This window comes from Sorex araneus, chromosome X, assembly GCF_027595985.1.
Source record: "Sorex araneus isolate mSorAra2 chromosome X, mSorAra2.pri, whole genome shotgun sequence".
NCBI lineage: Eukaryota > Metazoa > Chordata > Mammalia > Eulipotyphla > Soricidae > Sorex > Sorex araneus.
The window spans coordinates 131,433,259-131,456,923 of NC_073313.1; the positions used below are offsets into that span (position 1 = coordinate 131,433,259).

At 35.7% G+C, this 23,665-nt stretch overlaps 1 protein-coding gene across 1 annotated transcript in view; it reads left to right on the top strand.

The window, feature by feature from the left end:
- CHM (CHM Rab escort protein) overlaps positions 1–23,665 on the top strand; it is a 139,373-nt gene that overhangs the window by 31,735 nt on the left and 83,973 nt on the right. Inside the window, exons 4-5 of the mRNA XM_055121783.1 lie at positions 1,282–1,406; positions 12,495–12,879. Coding sequence (XP_054977758.1) covers positions 1,282–1,406; positions 12,495–12,879 — 510 coding nt within the window. The remainder of the gene's footprint in view (positions 1–1,281; positions 1,407–12,494; positions 12,880–23,665) is intronic.

A 23,665-nucleotide genomic window follows, 5' to 3' on the forward strand; every position in this document is an offset into this window, starting at 1 on the left:
TGAAAGACACAGCTACAGAATGATCTCTATGATGCATTGAAATAGCATCACGTGTCTAAAGGCAACATAATGGGGGAACTGATGCACAAGGTTGAACTGGGGCATGTGAGGCATTTTAGTCGGAGAGGGACTGGATTCCTTCGGGGAGGGATATTGGTACACTGGTGATAGGTGTGGTTTTCGAGTTAAGTCCATCAGACACCATTATTATGAACGCAAAACTTTATTATTGTTGCCAGTGGCTTGGTTAAGTGGGGAGCAAGGGAGGTGGACTCAGAAAAAGAGTGCTTTCACCTCTATGCGCAACCCAGCTCCACCACCAGTGCTCAGGGACGTGCCTGGCTTGGGTCAAGACTGGTAAGTCGGTCCTAACCTCAGCACAGGCAATTTAGTGGGCCTGTGGAACAAAATTGCTTTTACTGAATGAAACTTATTCAAGTGGTCAGGAGATTGATCAGAGGCTTGCTTTCCATGAGGTGACCCAGATGAACACCATGTGGTCTTCCCTAAATACCACTGGGCATGACCCCTTGGAGCTCCAGATGTTGTAACTTCTCAAAAAGTCTTCTTGAAAAAATTGATTTTTGATATTTGGAAAAGGTATATTTTAACATCTCTGACAATCCCCTATCTTCAGAATCAGCTATCCTATATAATTTTCATTATAATATATAAGTAAGAATTACTGAAAAGATTAATATAACACTTTGAATCCTCATTGAGCCCTTACATGGTTTATAAAATTTTTATATTGTCTTTCTATTATCAAGTATGCAAGAATTATAATAATTCTTAGGTTTGAGTCACTACTTTTCATATTCTTCATATAATCAAAATTTGACTTCTCACAATGATTAGTGACTTTTCACTGTGTCAAGCCTTCAAAGATCAGAATGTCAGTAGAAAAATCAAATTTAGAAACTATTACATAGAAAAATGTGGAAAAATGTTTTACAAGTAGGATGTGCAACAAATCCACCTGACTCACTATTGATAAGTTTGTTGTCCTAGTTCTTAAAGCAGTATCAAAACAGCTATGTCTAAATCACTTCATTAAAATGTCTCATAACCTGCTAGAAACCAGAGCTAGATTTTACACATTATTTTCCTCTCTTTCTTTTGAATTTGGCTTATTATTCTGGAGTCACTTCAGTGATTGTTGCTTTTATGTCTTGATAGGATGGAAGAAAAAGCATGAATTTTGATGAGCTATACATTTTATCAGGAAACCAGCTGAAGTTGCTCCATTTAATTAAAACTCTGCATCTGTGTTTTGTTTAGGAAAACAATGACACTGGAAATGAAAGTCTAGCATGGCAAGAACAGATCCTTGAAAATGAAGACATTATAACTCTCAGCAGGCAGGACAAAACCATTCAACATGTGGAAGTATTTTGTTATGCCAGGTATGATAAATAATTATTCAATATGTAATTTTAGTTTAGTTTCAGTAAGATGGTTTTAACATTAATGCATATTATACTGGTGTGCAAGGCTGAGGCACTCTATTACCACAAAAGTGCCCTTGACCCCTATCAGCTCTAGTCCAGTTTTCATTCTCATTCATCTCATTTTCTTTTGTTGCCAGTTATATAATCCAGAGCCAAGGGTTTGCTGTTGTTCTATACAGTCTGTTCCTTATTTTGTCTCTGAATTCCAGAGATCAATGAAATCATCTGGCTTATGTTCTCCCTATAATGCTTATCATAATATTCTCCAGTTCTGTTCATATTGCAGTGACTTGTATGATTTCATTTTTGCTTTGTACAGCATATCATTCTATTTTGTCGATATTCTACAGTGTCTTTATCCATTTTTTCTGTCATTGGACTTTTGGGTTGTTTCATTGTCCCTGCTATTGTAGTAAGTGCTGCAGTGAACATAGGTTTTTTTTACTTTTGAATTTTTTTAGGTGAGTTATTATTGTGCTATTTATTTTTTTCCTTTTTGACTGTTTTTTATATTTTGTTCAAAGTACTATTAATATTGTTTTTTCATGGATGGGTATGGTGTTACATATATCTTTTCAAAGGAATGTTTTAGTATTTTGCGTGATGATTCCAACAAGTAGGATCACTAGGTCATATGAAAATTCTATTATGATCTGATGTTAATGAAATCTAGTACTGCTCTCTGTAGAGGCTGGACTAGAGGATATTCCTGCCGAAAGTGAATGAGGGTTCCTTTTTCACCCTGCCAGCTCTGGTTGTTTCCACTCTTTCTTATATATTCCATTTGAACTGTTTTTTTTTTTTTTGCTAGACATTATTAGAAGCATATTTTTTAGAAATATTGAACACTTCAAACATTCATTATAAATTTAAATCATAGATAGTTATAAAACCAATCATATGTAATTATAAATGCATAGTATCATAAAATTATGTATTTAATATTAATTTTAAGAATTTTTCCATTATATTGTCATGATTCTCCATTAAATACAGTTACATGAAAATACTCTAGCTGCACTGGTAATTTTTTTCTGAGATAAAAAGAACAAGTATTGTAGAAATATTACATAGCTTGATTAGTGTCAAAAATTATTGATAACTATACCAGAAAGCAATAAATTATACCTCTGGAGAATTTTTAAAACATGATAATCTCCTTTTTTCGAAGCTTTAAATTTTGTATACAATTCTTTGACAAAAAAAAGTTGAAAGTAGCTCACATTTTCTGTTGAACTAAGACTCAATACCAAAAAAGAGCAGAGCATCATTAAAATGAGTCTCAAGGTGATACAAACACTGGATACGAACAAAAATATTTCCAAGATCACTTATAGCAATGTTCCTAGTTAAGAACAGGCAATTAACTTCTTACTGTGGTCAGCCACCTATAAACCTGCAATTTGAAAAAAGTCACCTCAAGATAAATCACTTTCACTTCTTTTAAAATTACACTATCACTAATTTTTTTGAATTTTCAAAGAAGTTTATATAACACATTTTAAGAACAAACACATTCTATTTTAGTTAAATGGCTGTTTTATTAGCCAAATTTTTATTTCTTATTTTTTACATTAATATGGGCCATTATGTGAACATCAAAGAAATATGGTAAATGGAAATCACAAAACAGAAGTCTAAATGGTATCATCTGGCCTTTGCTCAACATTTTCTGTTGCTAGGTAACCAAAGATAATAAAAGGAGGTCTGAAGCAAGCCAGCAAAAGAAACCAGTCTCAGCTTATCTTTAATATCAACCTTGATTCCACCACTAAGTTTTTATTTCTTTTTATTTTTTATTAATTTATTTTATTGAATCACCATATGGAAAATTATAAAGTTCTCAGGCTTATGTCTCAGTCATACAGTGCTCAAACACCCTTCCTTTCACCAGTGCCCAAATTCCACCACCACAAAAAAAAAAACCCACAAAAAAACCAGTATACCTCCCACTCCCCCCTAACTGCATAACTGATAAATTTCACTTCATTTTCTCTTTACCTTGATTACAGTCCATATTTCAACCCAAAACTCTCTGTTGTTGTTAGAGTTTCAACACAGAACTCACGAGTCTTGTTGGAGTTTATTCCCCAAAAATACGGCCCTATTGACAAGGAAACATTTGATAATTAGTTTTCCACTGATGAGAATGAAGAGATTGGATAGGTTTAGGATTTCTGTATTTTAGTAATTAAGTCCAGAAAGATTTAAGTTGGAAATTGCATCATTTCACTTCCTGGGGCAGCATGGAGCAAAAGCTTAGTTCACAGTCGGGAGACATGGCTGCAAGCACTTGCTGGGACCCCAAGTAATATAGCTGGCTCTGGATTCTGGGTGTTCAGCAGCAAAGCAGCTGTGCAAAGGCACGGCCACCCGGGTCGAATTTCGGCGGAGCTCGAGCCGATGCCCGCCCGGCCTGAGACTCTGAACTGTTTTAAGGTAATATCTCATTGTTGTTTTTACTTATGCTTCCCTGATAATAAGTGACCATGAATGCCTTTTCACATTCCTACTACCTATCCATATGTCTTCTTTGAGGAAATACCATTTCATCTCCTCTCCCCATTTTATCATTGGGTTGTTATTATTTTTATTTTCATGGGTGTTTTATATATTTACCTGTTATCTCTTTTTCTATTGTATTGTGTGCAAATATTATTTTCCTATTCTGCAGTGTATCATTTAATTTGGACTGGAGCAATAGCACAGGGGGTAGGGTGTTTGCCTTGCTGGCAGCCAACCCAACTTAGATTCCTCCATCCCTCTTGGAGAGTCCAGCAGGCTACCGAGAGTATCCCACCTGCACGGCAAAGCCTGGCAAGCTACCTGTGGTGTATTCCATATGCTAAAAACAGTAACAAGTCTCACAGTGGAGACGTTACTGGTGCCCACTCAAGCAAATGATGAGCAACGGGATGACAGTTATACAGTGATACAGTGATCATTTAATTTATGCTGAGTTTGTTTTGCCATGGAAGACTTTTAAAATTTGATGTGGTCTCATTTGTTTAGTTTTGCTTTTGTTGTCTTTCCCTAAAATTTATATGGAGGTATACCACTGCATAAATAGCCTAAAGCCATTTTGAGAAAAGGGAAGGTGGAAGGTATCATAGCTCTTAGCTTTTAATTATATTAGAGAAACTATAGTAATGAATAGAGTGTGAATAAGTCAAACCAATTGATTAGAATTGAGAACCAGAGAGAAATAAACCCTCAGATCTATGGACAATTAATTTTGTATGGGTTTTGGGCCATCTATGGTGATGCTCAGGGCATATTCCTACCTCTGTGCCCGGGGATTATTCCTGGCAGGCTTGTGGGACAGTATGTGGTGTGAGGTTGGAACCCGGGTCAGCTATGTACAAGGCAAACACTCTACCTGCAGTATATATCACTCCAACCTTAGACAGTTAATTTTTTGTTTTGATTTTGGGCTACACCAGAGGTTTTCAGACTTACTTCTGGCTCTGCACCCACGGGTCACTCCTGTTGGGGTTTGAGCAACCATATGTGATGCCAGAGATAAAACTCAAGTCAGCTGCTTGTAAGGCACATGCTCTACCATCTGTACTGTGTCTCTATGCCACAGACAGTTAATTTTTGAAAATGTTAATTGTATGAAGTAGAGCAAGGAAAGCCCATTCAGGAAATGGTGCTAGAAAAACTGGTAACTACATGCAGAAAAAAAAATTGGGTCTGTGTGTTACACTAGACACAGAAGTTAGTTCAGAGTGGATCAAAGGACTTAAGATTAGACCAGAATAAATAAAATACATTGAGTTAAATATAAGGAATCTTTTCAGGTTCTGGAACTCAAAGAAACCACCCATCATTTGATTCCATTGGCAAAGAAAACAACAGCAAAAATAAACAAGAGACTATACCAAAGTAAATTCTACAAGGCAATAGTGACTTTTTTACATAATTCTTATGGGAAATGAAAGAGATTAATTTGAGTGGTTATGGTATAACCATGAACTAATTTCTGTTACCTTCCAATTGAGGATGGTGGTGAGGAGATTAATTTCTTAAGCACAGAGTAAAATGTTTTTTATTGCAAATAAAAGCAAGCTGGATAGTAGAAATACTCCTAGTAGTAGTGGAAGGGTGTTTCTAAATGGAGTTCCAGTAAGGGGCAACTGCTCTCCCTTTTTATACTTTTCTACCTAATGAGGTGGGCAAACAATTTTATTTTTCTTTTGTTAGGCTTAGATATTACTATATTATCTTAAGGGTTGTTGTGCTTGTAATGCAGAAGTTTTCTCTCAGAGGCTATCTTATCTCTAGTGTTTCTGTTTCTTATCTTGGGGCAGGCAGATGGCTGCTATACCCAACCTTGTAGCATGGATCCTTCTCCTAGGGATCTTTCCCTTTGTCTATTTACCCAAATGTTAATGATGGAAAATAATCTCAACTTAAACCAAGAATTAATGTTTAGTTGCTTCTTTTTTGTATCCAGGAAAACTCCTTGACTGGCATGTACTGACAGTCATACTCTGGCCCTTTCAGAAGTGATTTTTGATATTACAAGTCCTCTATTTTTCTATTATAGGACCTCTATTTTCTGTTATTTATGTGAGTTGTAATCAATTAATTAATTAATTAATTTGTAATTAATTTCCAATGAATGACAAGCTTGAGTACAGGGGAAATCATATTTTCAATTTCTTATCTCTTCAATTTCATTTTTTTAACTTGTCAGATGAAAAAGTATAATGTATGTTTATGGTGGGAGGTTTGTTTTAAAGCAGAAAATTATGTCTCTGCTCTATCTTCCTCTCCTTTGGCCTTTCATAGACGAGGTATGTGGAATAATTTGTTAAGTCTTTATTTAATTGGAAAATATAGCTCATTAATGTATAGGAAATCTATTTTCTAAGTCCAATGAGTATAGATAAGTAGGAATTAATAATACCTTACATAGCCCTATCAGACTATAGCATCCTAATATTTTGAATCATGGACACAAACTTGATATTATGTGAGATTATTATAGAAATAGCTAACACAAAGATTCACTGTGTATGAGAGATGACCAGTAAGCCATTTACAAGTAAAAAATCTATATAATCAATATTTCTGACAATTCTATGTTCTGATTTTTCTACCATAGTAATTAAGGAAGCAAGTAGAAAAGTGGTATCTGCTATAGGCAAGCACACTGAAAAACCGTACTGAGATCAGTTTATAGTCCTGTCTTTACCATTTGCTTCCTATGTGGCACTGAGAAACAAACATCTTTTCTCTGGGCCTTTGTTTTACCATTAGCAAAGCATGAAGTGCTTGGACTGGGTAATCTAGTTGCTAGTTCTATAGTAATGAAAGAAAAGTAGACAACTGCATCAGTAAGCTGAGAGCAAGTTTGTGCCCTTTAATACGGAGTCAAGTAACACTTTGAATTTCTGTGAACCTTGGAAACTTTCACCATACATTAAGTAGATGTGCACAATACACACACATAGAGGAACTGACCCATGGACCCACCTTGTCTCCTCATCTCTATAGTACAACTCTGATGATCCAGAGAGGTTCCATCTGAAATCAGTCCAATTACTTACACTCACCCTGCAGCTCAGCCTCTATCTAGCCAGAAGTCTGAATAACTAATTTTAAAATAATAACTGTCTGGTTTACTTGAGGTCTGAGTTCTTGACCTATTGATTCTTTAGCCAATTTCTATCCCTATGTTTTAGTTTTTCTTTAGTGTGAATGCTATTTGGTCTGATACAAGTATGGCCATATCTCTTTAAGTATACCATTGGCTATTATGACTGTTTTTAGTTCTTTGAGGCTATATTTTCTGTAAGTAGCAGAAGGCTGGGTTTTGTTTCCTGATAATCCAGCTGTACTGACTTTTGATAGATCTCAGTTCATTGACATTTTGGAGATTGTTAATGTGAAGGAGATTGTCTCCATTTTTCTCTGAAGGTTTTGTTTGTTCTTAAAGCAACCAGTGCTGGTGTGGATATGGGGAAAAAGGGACGCTCTTTCACTGTTGGTGGAAATGCTGACTGGTCCAACCTTTCTGGAAAACAATATGGACAGTCCTTCAAAAACTAGAAATTGAGCTTCCATATGACCCCGCAATACCATTTCTGGGAATATATCCCAAGGATGCAAAAAAGCACAGTAGAAATGACTTCTGTACCTATGTGTTCATTGCAGTATTGTTCACAATAGCCAAAATGTGGAAACAACCCAAGTGCCCTAGAACAGATGACTGGTTAAAGAAACTTTGGGGGGCTGGAGCGATAGCACAGCGGGTAGGGCATTTGCCTTGCACGCGGCCGACCTGGGTTTGAGCCCCGGCATCCCATAATGTCCCCCAAGCACCGCCAGGACTAATTCCTGAGTGCAATGCCAGGAGTAACCCCTGAGCATCGCTGGGTGTGACCCAAAAAGCAAAAAAAAGAAAAAAAAGAAACTTTGGTACATCAACACAATGGAATACTATGCAGCTGTTAGGAGAGATGAAGTCATGAAATTTGCTTATAAATGGATAGACATGGAGAGTATCATGCTAAGTGAAATGAGTTAGAAAGAGAGGGACAGACATAGAAGGACTGCACTCATTTGTGGAGTATAGAATAACATCATATGAGGCTGACACCCAAGGACAGTAGATACAAGGGCCAGGAGGATTGTCCCATAGCTGGAAATCTGCTTCATGAGCAGAGGGGAGAAGGCAGATGGAATAGAGAAGGGATCACTAAGAAAATGATGGTGATTCAGTAAAATTTAAAAAATATTTTGTTTGTTCTTGCTGTTTGACATCAAGAATATTATATTATATTAAGGGGGGGCCTTTCAATATTCTTTGCAGCACTGATTTGGATGCAACCAATGTCTTTAACTGTAAGGTAGAGGACTCTTTATTGATGATACTTTTCATGCAGTACGTTGAATTTATCAATTTAAACATACATATTTAGGTTTTTTAAATTACATCTTATTAAGTTGAAGCCAGTGGAAAAATTAACATAAATGTTAAATTATTGAATAATTTTATCCCAAGTTTAATTTGAGAAAATTGATGAGAATTTTATCTTATTCCTTTGTATCGGAGGCTTTGGATCTCTTTACCTCTTTAGGTTGTCCTGCTCTCTCTTTAACTCATGCAGTTTTGATTATGGCTTGGTCTTTTTCTATTCGAGTTCATCACTCTTTGGGTCCCCTGGGTCAGTGCAAAAGTCTTTCTCCTGAAAATCGAGGACATTTTTCAGCTAAAATCTCTTTCTTTACTCTCCTAACTCTAATTTGGAAGTAGCTCCTGTTGCTGTGACCCATTAAATATCTTAAATTTCCTTCATTAAAAAATCTTATTTATTTCTGATTATGTTTGTGTTTTTTCTCTTTGTGAGTCTTGCTAGTGGTTTATCAATCTTGTCTATTTTTCTTGAAGAACAAGATCTCGATATATGCCGGTATGGCCACAGAACAAAAATAAAAACAAAAATGAAAAAAATACATTAATTATAAGGAAAAATGTGCAAATGTCCTTTTGTATTAATGTTTTTCTGTCCTGGGGGTAAATACCCAAAGTAGAATTTCTGAGTTATATGGCAACTCAAACGTGAGTTTATTGAAAACTCTCCATACTGTTTGTACTTGAGGATGAGCCAGATAACATCTTCACCAACACAGATTGTTCTCAATATTTTTGATATGTCCATTTTCACTGATGTGAAATAATACCTCATTGTCTTCTTGATTTGGATTTTCCTGGTAATAAATGATGCTAAGAACTCTTCCTTGAGCCTGTTGGCCATCCACCTGGTTTCCTCAGAGAATTGTTTGTTCATTTCCTTATATTTTGATAGGTATTTTGTTGATGTTTGTGAGTAATTTATATATTCTGGTTATCAAATATATTGAATGCTAATATTTTTCCATTAAATTAGCTGTCTTAGTTTCATCTTGTGTTTCTTTTGCCATGTTGAAACTCTTTATGTGATCTGTCCTATTTGTTTATGTTTGATTCTGTTGCCTTCTCCAGTGGCATCATATCATTGCCAGAGATGATATGAACTACCTTTAGAGGTCCGAATCTGGAGCATTCTGCCTATATTTTCTTTTATATTTGCTGGTTGGATCTCAAGGTTTTTGATACGCTTTAAATTTACTTTCATGTAAGATGTGAGAGATGGATCCAGCTTCAGTTTTAACACGTAGTTATCCATTTTTCCTAATACCATTTGTCTGAGATTATTTTCCCTTTATTTCATATTCTCAGTTACTTCATGAAAAATTAACTGTCCATAGATATAGGAATTTTGTCCTTATGTATTCTATTTTGACCCATTGGTCTAAGAGTCTGCCTTTATTCCAATACCTGCTTTTTGATCAGTATAATTTATAGTACATTTCCCAATTAAGACATGGAGTTTCTTTAGAAAGCAATTTCTTTACATCCCAACCATCTTTTCTTATTTCCCCTTCAATTTCTTGATATTTTTCTTGAAGTAACACTTTAACTAAATTTTAATAACTTGTATGATTTTATAAGTTTTATAATTGAGATCCCTCCCAGTTTCTTATTTTTCATTTTGTATTTGGCTATTTGGCTATCTTCAGATTCCACAAAAACTTTATTACTGGATTTTCTAGGTACTTAAAAATGTAATCTGAATTTGGATGGGTATTACATACAATAGTTTGGTTACTGTTGTCATTTTGACAATATTGACTCTTTTTTTTCTGTTTGTTTGCTTTTTGGGTCACACCCAGCGATGCTCAGGGGTTACTCCTGGCTTTGCACTCAGGAATTACTCCTGGCAGTGCTTGGGGGACCATATGGGATGCCGGGGATCGAACCCGGGTCGGCCGCGTGCAAGGCAAACGCCCTACCCACTATGCTATTGCTCCAGGCACCTATTAACTCTTCCAATCTAGAAGCATAGTATATTTTTTTCCATTTATTAAAGTCTTCTGTTTCTTAAGTGATTTAAAGTTTTCATAGTGTAGATTTCGATGTCTTTTGTTGTGTTGATTCCTAGATGCTTGAGACTTTGTACAGTATTTTAAATAGGATAGACTCCTTGATTATTTTCACCTATGATTAATTCCTTGTATACAAGAATATGACTGACTTCTGTATATACATTTCTAAAATAATTTTTTGAGTCACTGTGAGATAGACCCTTACAAAGCTTTTCATGGTCAGGTTTCAGTCATACATTGTTCTAGCACCCAACCCTCCCACCAGTGTATTTTTCCCAGCACCAGTTTCCCTCCCATCGTCCCCGCCCTCTCCCAGCCTGCCTTTATGGCAGGCACTTTCCTCTACTTACTCTCTCTCTCTTACCTCCCCCCACCCCCTATTTAGGGCATTGTGGTCTTCAATGCAGATACTGAAAGGTTATCTGGTATGTCCCCTCCCTTTACTACTTTAAACACTCGGTTCTTATCCAGCATAATCATTTCCACCTATTATTGTCATATTGGTGCCTTCTCTATCTTACCTACCCTCTGCACAAATCGTTGATTCCAACCATTAACCAGTCTTCTACCCCCTGTTTTCCCTGGCTGTGGATATTAGTCTTCTACTATATATATATATATATTTTTTTATATAGCACAAATGAATGCAGTCATTCTATATCTATCCCTCTCTTTCTGACTCATTTCATTCAGCATGATAATCTCCATGTCCCAAAAGAATAAGAGCAACCAGTGCTGGAACAGATGTGGGGGAAAAGGGACTCTCCTTCATTGCTGCTGGGAATGCTGACCGGTCCAGCCTTTTTGGAAAGCAACATAGACATTCCTCAAAAAACTAGAAGTTGAGCTCCCTCTTGTCCCAGCAGTACCACTTCTGGAAATATACCCTGGAGTATAAACACACAGCAGAACACCATCTGCACTACTATGTTCATTATAGCACTATTCACAATAGCTAGAATCTGGAACAATTCGAGTGCCTGAGAACAGGCGAATGGGTAAAGAATGATGGCCCACTATGCAGCTTCTAGGAAAAATGCAGTCAGGAAATTTGCATATGGGCTTTGTGGCCAGATACTCTTTTTGGTTTATAGGTTCTTTTTCAATTCAACTGTCATTTTATTTTAGCCATAATTCCTTTCACTGTTTAGTCTTTTTAGTTTGATGTAGTCACATGTTTGTTTAATTTTAATTTTATTTTAGCCACTTATGATTCGCCATTCTTAGTTATAGGGTTTCATACATACAGCTTCTCAAACCAGACCCTTCACCAGAATGTCTCCTTCCCTCTCCCTTTAGATTTGTTTTTCCTTAGTTTTGCTTTCTTTTCAATTAATGTCAATCATTGATAGTTCTCAGTTCAATATCATGGTAAGTTTTGCCATTGTTTTCCTTGATGTATTATATGAATTTAGGCATAACATCAGGTTTTCAATGTGTTTTCAGTTAATTTTTGTTTATGGTATGAGGTAGTATTCCTGTTACATTTTTTTTTGCATTTGCCTAACCAATTTTCCCTGCACCTTCTGTGATGAGACTTTTCTTTCTTTAATGTATCCTCTTGGCTTTTTTTTTTTCATAAATTACCTCTCCATAGTCTTGAGAGCTTACTAGTTCTTAGTCTTATTCAATTTTGGGTCTGAGTCAGCTTTTGTTCCAACACTGTGCTGGAATACTTACTATGACATTAGAATATAGTTTTGTCTAAGAATCAGATTCCTCGCACCCTTTTTTGTCTCATAATTGTTTTGACTGCTCAGGGTGTTTTATGGCTACATAAAAGTTTTAGTAGTACTTGATCTATATCCTTGAAGAATACCATTGGAATTTTGATGGAAATTCCATCATATCTGCATAATATTTTAGGTAGGATGTTATTTCAAATATGTTAATTCTTTCAAGCCAAGAACATTAAATATTTTTCCATATCCTCATGAACAAAGTTTTAATGGGTGGGTCATATTAAGGTAAAACATACACCAAATTTGGTAAAATGAATAGGATGTGAAAATAAGAATTACCATGAAAAGTAGAAGCAATATAAAAATATAGCTAATTCCAGTGATTAAAATTATGTTGTTAATTTTTATAATTTATCATTAGTCAGGATTTAAATGAAGATGTTGAAGAAGTTGGTGCACTGCAGAAAAATCACAGTTCTGTGATATCAGCAAGTTCCACAGAAGCTGCAGATTCTGCCTGCTTGCCTAGAGATGATGAGTCATCAAGCACTGCAAGCTGTGAAATGCCCACAGAACCAACTCTAAGCCTTGATCCAGGGAGTATCCTCAAAGAAAATGATGTTCAAGTTCCAGAGGAGAAAGATCATTGTGATGATAAAACTTGTGTTTCATCAACTTCAGAAGAGGATACAAGCCAAACTATGCCTGTAGCAGAAGATGCCACAGAGCAACCAAAGAGAAACAGAATTACTTATTCACAAATTATTAAAGAAGGCAGAAGATTTAATATTGATTTGGTATCAAAGGTAAGTTACCATTTTGCCTATCTTACTGAAGAACACTAAAGTTTTTAATTGATTGAAAACAGCATCAGGGCCCATAAACTGAATTTTCATAATTTTATTCACTTTAGAAAATTATATTAAAACATTAACCAGAAATTTATGATAATAATTTAAGTTCTTTATGTATAGGGTACAGTACATTGCATACAGAGGTAACTTTCACTGTACACAAAGGAAAATAACTCAGAAAAGGGACCAGACTGCTTGCCTTGCATATGTAAAACCCTGGGTTTGATCTCTGGCACCACATAAAAAAACAAAAAAATCTACATTACAATTGCCCATTAGTATATCTAAGGGCACATTTATACTTGAGCATTATTCTTTTAATTTATGGGTAGGATGATTTTATCAAAAATACTCTATTAATTCTCATTAATCATTTTATTCACCATTAAGCTACTAAATACAATTATTTTGTAAGTTAATTATAACATATATCATACATATATAATATATAACAATGTTTTAACAATGTCAATCTCCCAATCCATGCTTATGAAATAGTTTTCCATTTCCTTGTGAACAAAGTTGTAATGGGTAGATCACATTAAGATAAAAAAAATACAATAAATTTGGTAAAATACTTAGGAGGGAAAATAAAATTACCATGAAATTATTATAATTTTTCATTAGTCAGGATTTGCATGAAGAATTACTCTTAGTATCTTTATATTATTATAAGCTCTGGATGTACTGTGCATTTTTTAAAGAGGTTTGTCAAATTTGACGTCCTCAGTGGATAATTTAATAGTGATTGTGGCAGAGAAACCAAGAAGAAAATTCTTCTTCTTTTTTTTTAAATTTTATTGAATCACTGTGAAATAGTTACAAGCTTTCATGTCTGAGTTACAATCACACAATGATCAAACACCCATTCCCTCCACCAGTACACATACCCCACCACTAATATCCCCGGTATACACTATTGTCTTACTTTATGTTTATATTCATACCTGTTAGGTCAGTGTGACTTCATAGGAAGCCTTTAGGTCTTGCGTTGGATTTATCAGAAGCAAGATTTAGTCCCAGAAGAAAATCTGTAAAATGAAGGAAAATGGCCTTAAAATGTTAAAGGATATAGGTTGGGTTGAAAGAAGAGAAAAATATAATCCCATAAATTAAGGGTAAAAAATGAGAATAAACTAAATCCCATAAAAAGAGGGTAAGAAATGAAAGTAGAGAAAAAAGAAATCCCCTAAGTTGAGGGCAAAAAAATGCTAAATTGAAATCAATTTAAATAGGTTAAGGGTAGTGAATAGCATTTTATTACTCAAATCTGTGTTTTTATATGTATCTGTTCTCTTGAAGTTCTACATTAGAATTAAAAGAGAAATACTAATGTATGCTCATCACATTTTGCATATACAATTTCATATTCTTATTACTGATAACCTGTTTGAACTAGCTGCTGATCTCTCTGATTCTGTCCTGATTTGAGTTTATTACTGACTAAATCCAACTTTACATTTCTGTGCATTATATTCCATCTTAGCTATCTACTTAGGTAGTGCTATGTCTTGAAATATAGTTTTCATTCTATCTTGCCTTGGTTATTGACTTCTATGTGTAGGTTTTGCTATGGTCACAGGACATTGAAGATATAGGTTCTGCCTGTTTGGCCATCTTGGTCCCACCCCCTCATTTTAAAGGTAATTTTATGAAAATTTATTGAGTTCATGCTCTGAAAAGCTATATATTCTTTGATATTGAGTTAATATCTTAAAAATATGTTATAATAATTATAGTTATTACCTGTAAGTATACTATGATTACCTTCTCTATCCTATATCTGAATTGCCTGACTTATCTAGGCATTAACATTTTGAAGTTGTTGTGAAACTTGAATATTATTTCAGGTTGTTATGGTGCAACTTGAATATACATTGCTTTGCATTTTACAAAACACATCCATGTGTTTATATTTTTGTTATTTAATTTTGGGGGTGACCACAACCAGTGGTGCTCAGGGCTGACTCCTGGCTCTGTGCTCAGAGATCACTCCTGGTGGGCTCGGGGCACTATATTGGGGTGGCAGGGATCCATCCTGGGTTGACTGCATGCAAGGGAAGTGCCCTGCATGTTGTGCTCTTTCTTCAGCCTCTGGACACATCCTTTAAAAAACAATTTTATAACTCAGACTTGGTTTGTTATATAATGTACACATGAAACTTTAGTTATAATGTTGCTTCAAGAAAGATGTCAACATTTTGAGGGGAAATAAAAGATGGATGGGACATGAAGAAACTGCTTTCTAAGGAAACTCCCTGCCCTTAAAAGCATGTTCTTAAGGAAACTGCTTTCTAAAAAACTCGTAAAGACACGATCTTAGAATAACATATCTCTAAAACAATAAAACATGTCAAGTGAAGCAAACATAATTATCTAACTTATTTCCCATATGCTCAGTAAAATTCTGAAATTTTTGTGGTAGATTAATTATAGTCCTGAAAATATTGCTTAATATGGATGCATAGTCATTGTTTCTAAGATTCAGAAGCATAAGTTTGGCATTTAAATTTGTTTGCAGTATTAAGTGATATCTCAAATGCATAGTTATAAAAAAATCTGTAGTTAAATCTTAAACACTTTAGATCTTATTAAATGAAAAGACATTTTACTTTTGATTTATTGATATTTGTGTGATCTAATGACTGAGGAATCATTAAATTTTGGATATATTTTCAAACAATTACTTTCATTTTAGTATAGTTAACAAGTTTAAACTTGACTGTACATACTTAAAAGCATGAATTATGAGTTACTTCATTTATTAGACTGGTGTGAGATGCTATTATTGCCTTCCTTTTTTTGTATTTTCCTGATAATGAATGATGTTGAGCACTTTTTTATGAGCCTATTGACCATCCATCTGTCTTTCTGAGTAGTACCTGTTTATTTCTTTTTTTTTAACTTTTTATTAAATCACCGTGTGGAAAGTTGCAAAGTTCTCAGGTTTATATGTCAGTTATACAATATTCAAACACCCATCCCTTCACCAGTGCCCCTATTCCACCACCAGAAACCCCAGTATACCCCCGCCCCCACCTCCTACCCCCTACTGTATAACTAAAGAGTTTCACTTCATTTTTTCTTTACCTTGATTACATTCCATAATTCAACACAAAACTCACTATAGTTGTTGGAGTTTCCAACCAAGAGAGACAGACCTACTACATTTGACAATTAGTTTTTCATTGCTGGAAATGAAGAGATATGTAGCCCCACTGCTACAAGTACATAACTCTCTGTCTCTCTCTCTTTTTTTTTCCTTTTTCCTTTTCCCTTTTTTTTTCTTTTTCCCCCTCATCCCCCTTCCTGCGCCTCATAGTATGGTGTACGCCACGCCACGTCGGCCAGCGTGGGGCTTTTGCTTAGTTCACAGTCCAGAGAGGTGGCTGCTACATTAAAAACCTTCAATATTTCAACAAAAACTTACTGTTATTATTTGGAGTTTCCCCCCCAAGTCAGACCTGTTCAAATGGAACCGTTTCACATTGCTGACAATTACAAATGTTAAGTCGCACAGACACGGCAGCATCCGCGCAGTTTTGGATTTCTGTATAAAGTCCAGGGAAAATTCTGCCAGAAATTACATAGCCCAGCTCACAGTCCCAGTGCATTGCTGTAAGAAGTCTCTGAATTCAAAGTCTTTAGGCGCAGAGGGTCCGATTCGCGCTCAGCGGCTCCGGATTTATCTGGGCTGAGGGCGTGCCGGTTACGCCCCCTTCCCATGAGTTCCTGGGAGCCCCAAAAGTAAAAACCGAATACCTGTGGGTTTGGAGTCACAGAAGATGGCACCTGCCACGTGGGTGCTGCCAGGCTGTTGCTTTCCGTGCAGGAAGACAGGGTGGGGAGGAAAAAAATCCACCCCCGGCAGCACAGAGTTGTAGCCCAGTTCGGTGTCCCAGTGCATCGCTATCGGATGCTGCGCTGGGTGCCCAAATGTGTTACATCTCTGGAATCAAAGTCTTTAGGTGCAGAGGGTCCAGTACCTGTTTATTTCTAATATCCATTTATTGATAGGGTTCTTTGGATTTTTTGTTAGTCTTTGTAAGTACTTTATATATCCTGCATACCAACACTTTACCTGATGTACTGGATCTGAGTATTTTCTCCCATTCATTTAGGTATGTTTGTTTTAGCCTGTTAATTTTTGCTATGATGAATCTCTTTAATCTGACGTGATCCCCTTTATTTTTTAGTTTGCATTTTTTTAAATCTTCTTTTATGAAGGTAGTATGTGAGCTGAGTACTGGTTTTGAACTTTTTTTTTTTTAATTAATGAGTCACAGTGAGGGTACAGTTACAGATTCAAACATTTCGTGCTTGTTTTTCCCTCATGCAGTGTTCAAGTTTGCATTTTTCCATTAGCTTGATACCATAGAAGACTCTTTTGAGGTCCAAATTTTGGAGCACTTTGCCTATATTTCCTCAGTATATTTTATAGATTCTAATCTGATTTCAAGGTCTTTGATCCACTTCAAATTGACTTCTGTGTAAGATGTGATATTTGCATCTAGCTGTAATTTTATACATGTGATTGTCCAGTTTTCTCAGCACCACTTGTTGAAGAGGCTTTCACTACATTTTAGGTTCTCAGCTCATTTGTCAAAAACTAACTTACCTAGAGATTTAGTCGTGGATATTCTTTCTGATCCATTGTTCATAGTGTCTATCCTTTCTTCAGACCATGCTGTTTTGATCACTATAGACTTATAGTGTAGTTTCAGGTTTGATCATAAGATACCTCCCACTCTCTTATTTTTCTGCCTGGCTTTATGATCTATACAGACTATATTACTGGCAATTTTAAGTCCTTGAAACATATTATCTTAATACTTTGGATGGAGAATGCCTGTACTCTGTATCATAGTTTAGTTAGGATGGTCATTTCAATAATATTTATTCTTATAATCAATGAGCATGCAATACTTTTCCATTTCTACTTCATAAGTGATTAAATATTTTCATGGTAAAGATCTCCCACCTTTTTGGTTAAGTTTATTTCTAGGTACTTGATATTTCTGGACATTATTTTGAATGGGATATACCTTTTGATCTCTTTGTCCTCAGATTAATTTTCATGCAGAAATAGGACTGAGTTTTGTGTATTGACTTTGTAGCCAATGATTTTACTATATTAATTTATTGTTTCTAGGAGCTTTTTTTGGTAGTCTCTTTAGGGTTTTCTATATATATTATCATGTGATATGCAAATAGAGATAATTTGACATAGGCCTTCCCAATTTGGATGACTTTGATATTTTTCCTGATTGCTGTTGCTAGAACTTATATTAAATAAAAGTGAAGGTAGTAAACAAACTTTCCTTGCATGTGATCTCAGTGGAAGTTCTTTCAGTTTTTCACCATTAAGAATGACTAATGGCTGTATTATTGTTATAAATAGCCATTACGATCTTGAAGAAGGTTCCTTCCATGCACAATTTGTTGGGGTTTTCTTTTTTTTATCATGAATGAATATTGGATTTTGTCCAAAACTTTCTCTGGATTGATTGATATGATCATATGATTCTTATCATTCCTTTTTACTGATATAGTACATTATGTTATTTGATAGGTTGAATCCCTGGGATAAATACCACTTGATCATGGTATATGATTTTTTGTTGTGCTAGTTGATATGGCTTGCTAAGATTTTGTTAAGGACTTTTGCATTAGTGTTCAACAGGGAAATTGGTCTGAAATTTTCTTATTTAGAAATGTTTTTATTGGGGCTGGGAGTGATAGCACAGCAGATAGGGCGTTTGCCTTGTATGCAGCCAACCGGGGTTCAGTTTCCAGCATCCCATATGGTTCCCCCAAGCACCGCCAGGAGTAATTCCTTAGAGCATAAGCCAGGAGTAATCCCTGTGCATTGCCAGATGTGATCCAAAATGAAAAAAAAAAATAGAAATGTTTTTCTCTTCTTTGGATATTAGTATAATGTTAGCTTCATAGAGGATATTAGGAAGGATTCCTGTTTCTTTTATGTTACAGAAGAGCTTAAGGAGTAAAAGTAATAAAACTTCCCTGAAGGTTTGATAGAACTCGCCAATAAACCCATCTGGACCAGGGATTTTGTTCTTAAAAAGATTCTTTATTTTTTATTTTATAACTTCATTAAGTAATCGGTTTTATTTCAAACACTCAATATTCCAGAATCAAACCTTCCCATCACCATTATTTGCAATTTCCCTACTACCTCTTAAGCCTGCCCCCATAGCAGGCCTGCAATAATTTATTTTATACTGCTTGTTATAAAATAATTTGCTAAAAGGATGGTAAAAAATATTTCCTCAGAAGAAACTTAGTGAAGGTTCTTATATCTCACCATGGAGCCATTAAGCCCTTGTGTAAGAGATTACTAAGGTATTGTTATAGGTTAAAACTTCTGTGTTTGTATTTTGTTAATTGAAATTGGTTGCCTTCTACATTATATTTCATCCAATCTGGTGTGTGTTTATCAGTACTAAACTTGCTTGTCAGTGTTGCAGAGTTTGATGCCACACAACAGTGAATGCACCTGTGAGTTCCAGGTTGTCCAAAATTTAAATGGTGATACAGCTGGAGTTAAATTTTTAACTGGGTGATGCCTTTAGGGTATATGCGTGACTGTCAGGTCTTCTGGAAGGACAGGGAAATAGGGCGGGGGGGGGGGGGCAGGTAGTCCATCCCAGACTCTATTAAAGAAGAGAGATAAGAGAAACCTAAGTACACTAGCCAGAAAAATTGTCATTTAGATTTGCAGATTTCAGTCACAGAACCCACATACTTGAGTTTTTCAACAAATTAATTTCTGGATAAGGCCCATCTGAGCATTGAAGTTCAGCAGGGACAATGGCAGCGATTGTGGAGTGTGGATGTTACTGGCTGTGTTTGGGTGGGCACTGGGCCGACCTCCCCCCCCCCTTCTGGGGTGCCTCTGATGACTCAGCCATATGTGGGGTCTGGGAGAACTTGTGTCATTTGTTCATCTCTTTTGAGATTTATTTATGAGCCTCTGGATCATGGCTGGTGAATGAGCTTATTTGACACTGGAGGTGGTTCATGGTGTGACTGCTGAGGTTTCTTGAGAAGATTCTTTATTACTGTTTCTATTCTAGTTATGATTAGTCTATTCAGGTTTTCTGTTTCCTACTTGTTGAGTTTTTGGTGATGACATCGTTCTAAGAATCTGTCCATTTCTCATAGATTCTCCAGTTTAACAGCATAAAGTTGTTTGTAGTAACCTCTTACAATATTCTCTGTTTCTTTGGGTCTGTTGTAAATTCTACCCTTTCTTTTCTGACCGGATTTGAGTACTTTCTTTTTTATTCTTCCTGTGTCTAGTCAAAGATTTGTACATCTTATTTTTCTTTCAAAGAACCAGCTCTTGGATTCATTTATTCATTTATTCTCTGTATTGCTTGCTTGGTTTCTATTTTATTGATTTCTTCTCTAGTTTTAATTATTTTCCTCCTTCTACCTTTTGGTTTCATTTGTTATTCTTTAAATGTTTGAGTTCAGTGCTTAGGTTGTTGATTTTTTTTTCCTTTTTTCATACTATAGGCATGTATTGCTATGGATTTCCAACTGTATACAGATTTTTCTGTATTTCACAGGTTATGATAACTCATACCTTCATTGTCGTTAATTCCAAGGAATCTTTTATGTTCTTCCTTGAGTTATTCCCTAATACGTGATCTATTCTGGAAAATGTTCAATGTGTAGTGTAGAAAGATTTGTACTTAACTTTTGCGGAGTGGAGACCCTGTACACATCTGTTAATATCAGTTCTTCGGGCCTCTCATTCTGGGCTTTTGTGTCTTTATTGATATTCCATCTTGTTGATCTGCCTAGTGTGGAAAGTGGAGTGTTGAAGTCTGCCACTGCTATTGTGTTTCTATCAGTGTGTTTCTTTAGTGTTGTGAGCAGAAGCTTTGGGGACTTTGTTTTACCTTCATCTGACACATAAGGGTTAAATAAGAGTTAGTACTCCTTGGTCAATTTTTTCTATAACCTATAAATGTTCATCCCTTTGCTTTCTTTAGGTTTAATGCTATTTGTTCTGATATGAGTATGCTGTCTTAGCTTTTTTGTTTACTGTTGTATTGTATGATTGTTCTCCATTCTTTCATTCTAAGCCTGTATTTATTTTGTGAGTTTTGATGTATTTTTGTTAGCAATTATTTTCATAGGACATTTTGGTCTCTGGTAGTCAGAGATTTTTTTATACAAATGGCTGTGTTTCCATTATTGTGTAGGGTTCAATTAGTTTTGCTAAGGGCCATTTGCTTTTTATCAGTGGCCTTTTAGTAATTCTTTCCGGATTGGTTAACTGTTGCAGATGTTGCCAGCTCTTTCTCTAAAATGCTTCTATTATTCCTTCAAATCTAAGTGAGTTTTTCTGGCTAGTGTAATTAGGTTTCTCTTATCTCCCTTCTTTAAGCAGTCTATTGCTGTGTTTGGTTTTTGCCATTTTTATTACTATGTGTCTTGGGTTTTTTCATTATAGTTTTATTTTTTAAATTGAGTCACCATCAACTGAGATACACAATTACAAAGCTGTTCATGATTAGATTTCTGTCATACTAGGATCCAACACCCATCCCTCCACCAGTTTATATTTCCCACCACCATTAACACCAGTTTCCCTCTCGCCACCCTCTCCCCTACCCTGCTTTTGTGGCTCTATGGCAGGCACTTCTCTCTCTCTCTCTTTCTCTCTCTCACTCTCTCTCTCTTCCTCTCTCCCTTGTGGCCACTATGGTCTGCAACACAGATACTGAGTGTTTGTTCCTTTACATACACAGTTCCTATCCAGAGTGATCATTTCCTGCCCCCTTTGTCATAATGGTCCCCTCTCCATCATATCTTGAGTTGTTTTGTCTGAGTCTGTTTTGTTTGGTATTTTTTGTGCCTCCATCTAGAAGCCATTGTCCAGAGACTGGGGAAGTTCCTAGTTATTTTTTCTTCTACCAGACTTTCTCTCCTTTTCTCTTTCCCTGATTCTTGTATTTGTATAATTTGGAGATTATTCCTCTTGCTTTTATCCATCAAGAATATTAAATAAAATATTAAAAAAGAATATTAAATTCAATTTTCTTTTTGTACCAATTCATTATTGTTAATAACTAGTATTTTGGTCTTTCTTGTTGCTGATAAGGTTCTCTGTATGCTGAATTCTGTTGCTGTGGCTTGCTAGTTTATTCTTTAACTCCTTTAATTCCATTTGCATGGATTCCTTGATGCTCTGAATCAATTCTTCCTTGAGCTGACTGAATTTCTCTATGCATTATTGCTCAATTTCCATTGCCATTGCATGGAGAGTTGATTTGAGGTCCTCTTTAATGAGGCTCCAGACTTTTGTTAAACTAGAGGATTGTTGGGGGGGGCGGGGGGAGAAAAAAAAGAAGAAAAAAACACTCAAAAAACTAGAGGATTGTCAACCAGTGCAGGAAATTCCTTTGTTTCCCCATTATCATTAGAGTTTTTGTGAATGCTTCTACTTGAGTTTTAGTGTTTCATTTCCTACCACTAATATCCTCAGCCCCCCCTTGCCTGCCTCTATGACAGTCACTTTTCTTTTCTTTGACGCCTGCCAGTCTTAATGCTGTGAGATTATACTTTGTTTTGATTGATGTGGAGTACTTTTTTACATACATATTACCCATATGTATGTCTTCGAGAATGTCTTTGCTCATCTCTTCTCCCCATTTTTACATGGGGTCTTTTTCTCTTGTTGAGTTTATAAGTGCTTTATATATCTTGAATATTATTGCTTCTCAGATGAGTGGTGGCCCATTTAACAGGAATGCACAGCTAATATCACACTCATCTGTGAAAAATTTAAAGCCTTTTTTTCTGATCAGGTACACAGCATATTTGCACACTCTCACCACTCTTACTCAATATAGTAGTAGAAGTTCTAGCGCTGAAAATTGGTAAGAAAGAGTTATTATTGGAACACAGATTAAAAAAGAAGTCAGACTGTCATTATTTGCTGTTGATACTAGCTTGGATAAACCTAAAGACTTTAAAAATGCTCTTACAAATAAGGCTGTACAGTGATGTGCCATGCTACAAAATCACCAAGCAGGAATATATGGCATTTTTATATGCAGACTACAAATCAGATGAGTGAAATGAAAGAAACAGTTACATTCAAATTGAACCTCAAAAAGACAATCTAGGTCCTGGGGATTAATTTAACAAAAGAAGTGAAAGATATATGATTTATAATAAGATATACAGTCTGTTGTTGAAATAAATATAATAAGACTAAGTTAATAGAAGCACACCTCCTATTCATGGGTTGGAAAGACTGATGTCAAAATGACAGTGCCGTCGAAAGAAATATATAGAGCCAGTGGATTTTCTGTAAAAATACCAATGACCTATTTTTTTAAAATTAAAGACATAGAACAAGTGCTACTGAAATTTATATGGGGAAATAAATTTCCCCTTCCCCTCTCCCCTGCCAAAATAGCCTAAAGAAACTTAAGGGAAAAGTTAATGGGAGACTTTCTTTTCCCCAACTTTGTATTAATTTGGGTTTGGGGCCATGTCCAGAGGTGCTCAGAGCTTACTCCTGACTCTGCACTCAGGTATCCCTTCTGGCCGACTCAGGGAACCATATGAATTTCCAGGGATCAAACCCAGGTAGGGTACATACAAGACAAATGCCCTAGCCTAGGTCCCCCCACAACTGTGAGATTGGTTCAAAATCAGGAGTGACAAGGGCTTGTGAAAGTTCATACCTACC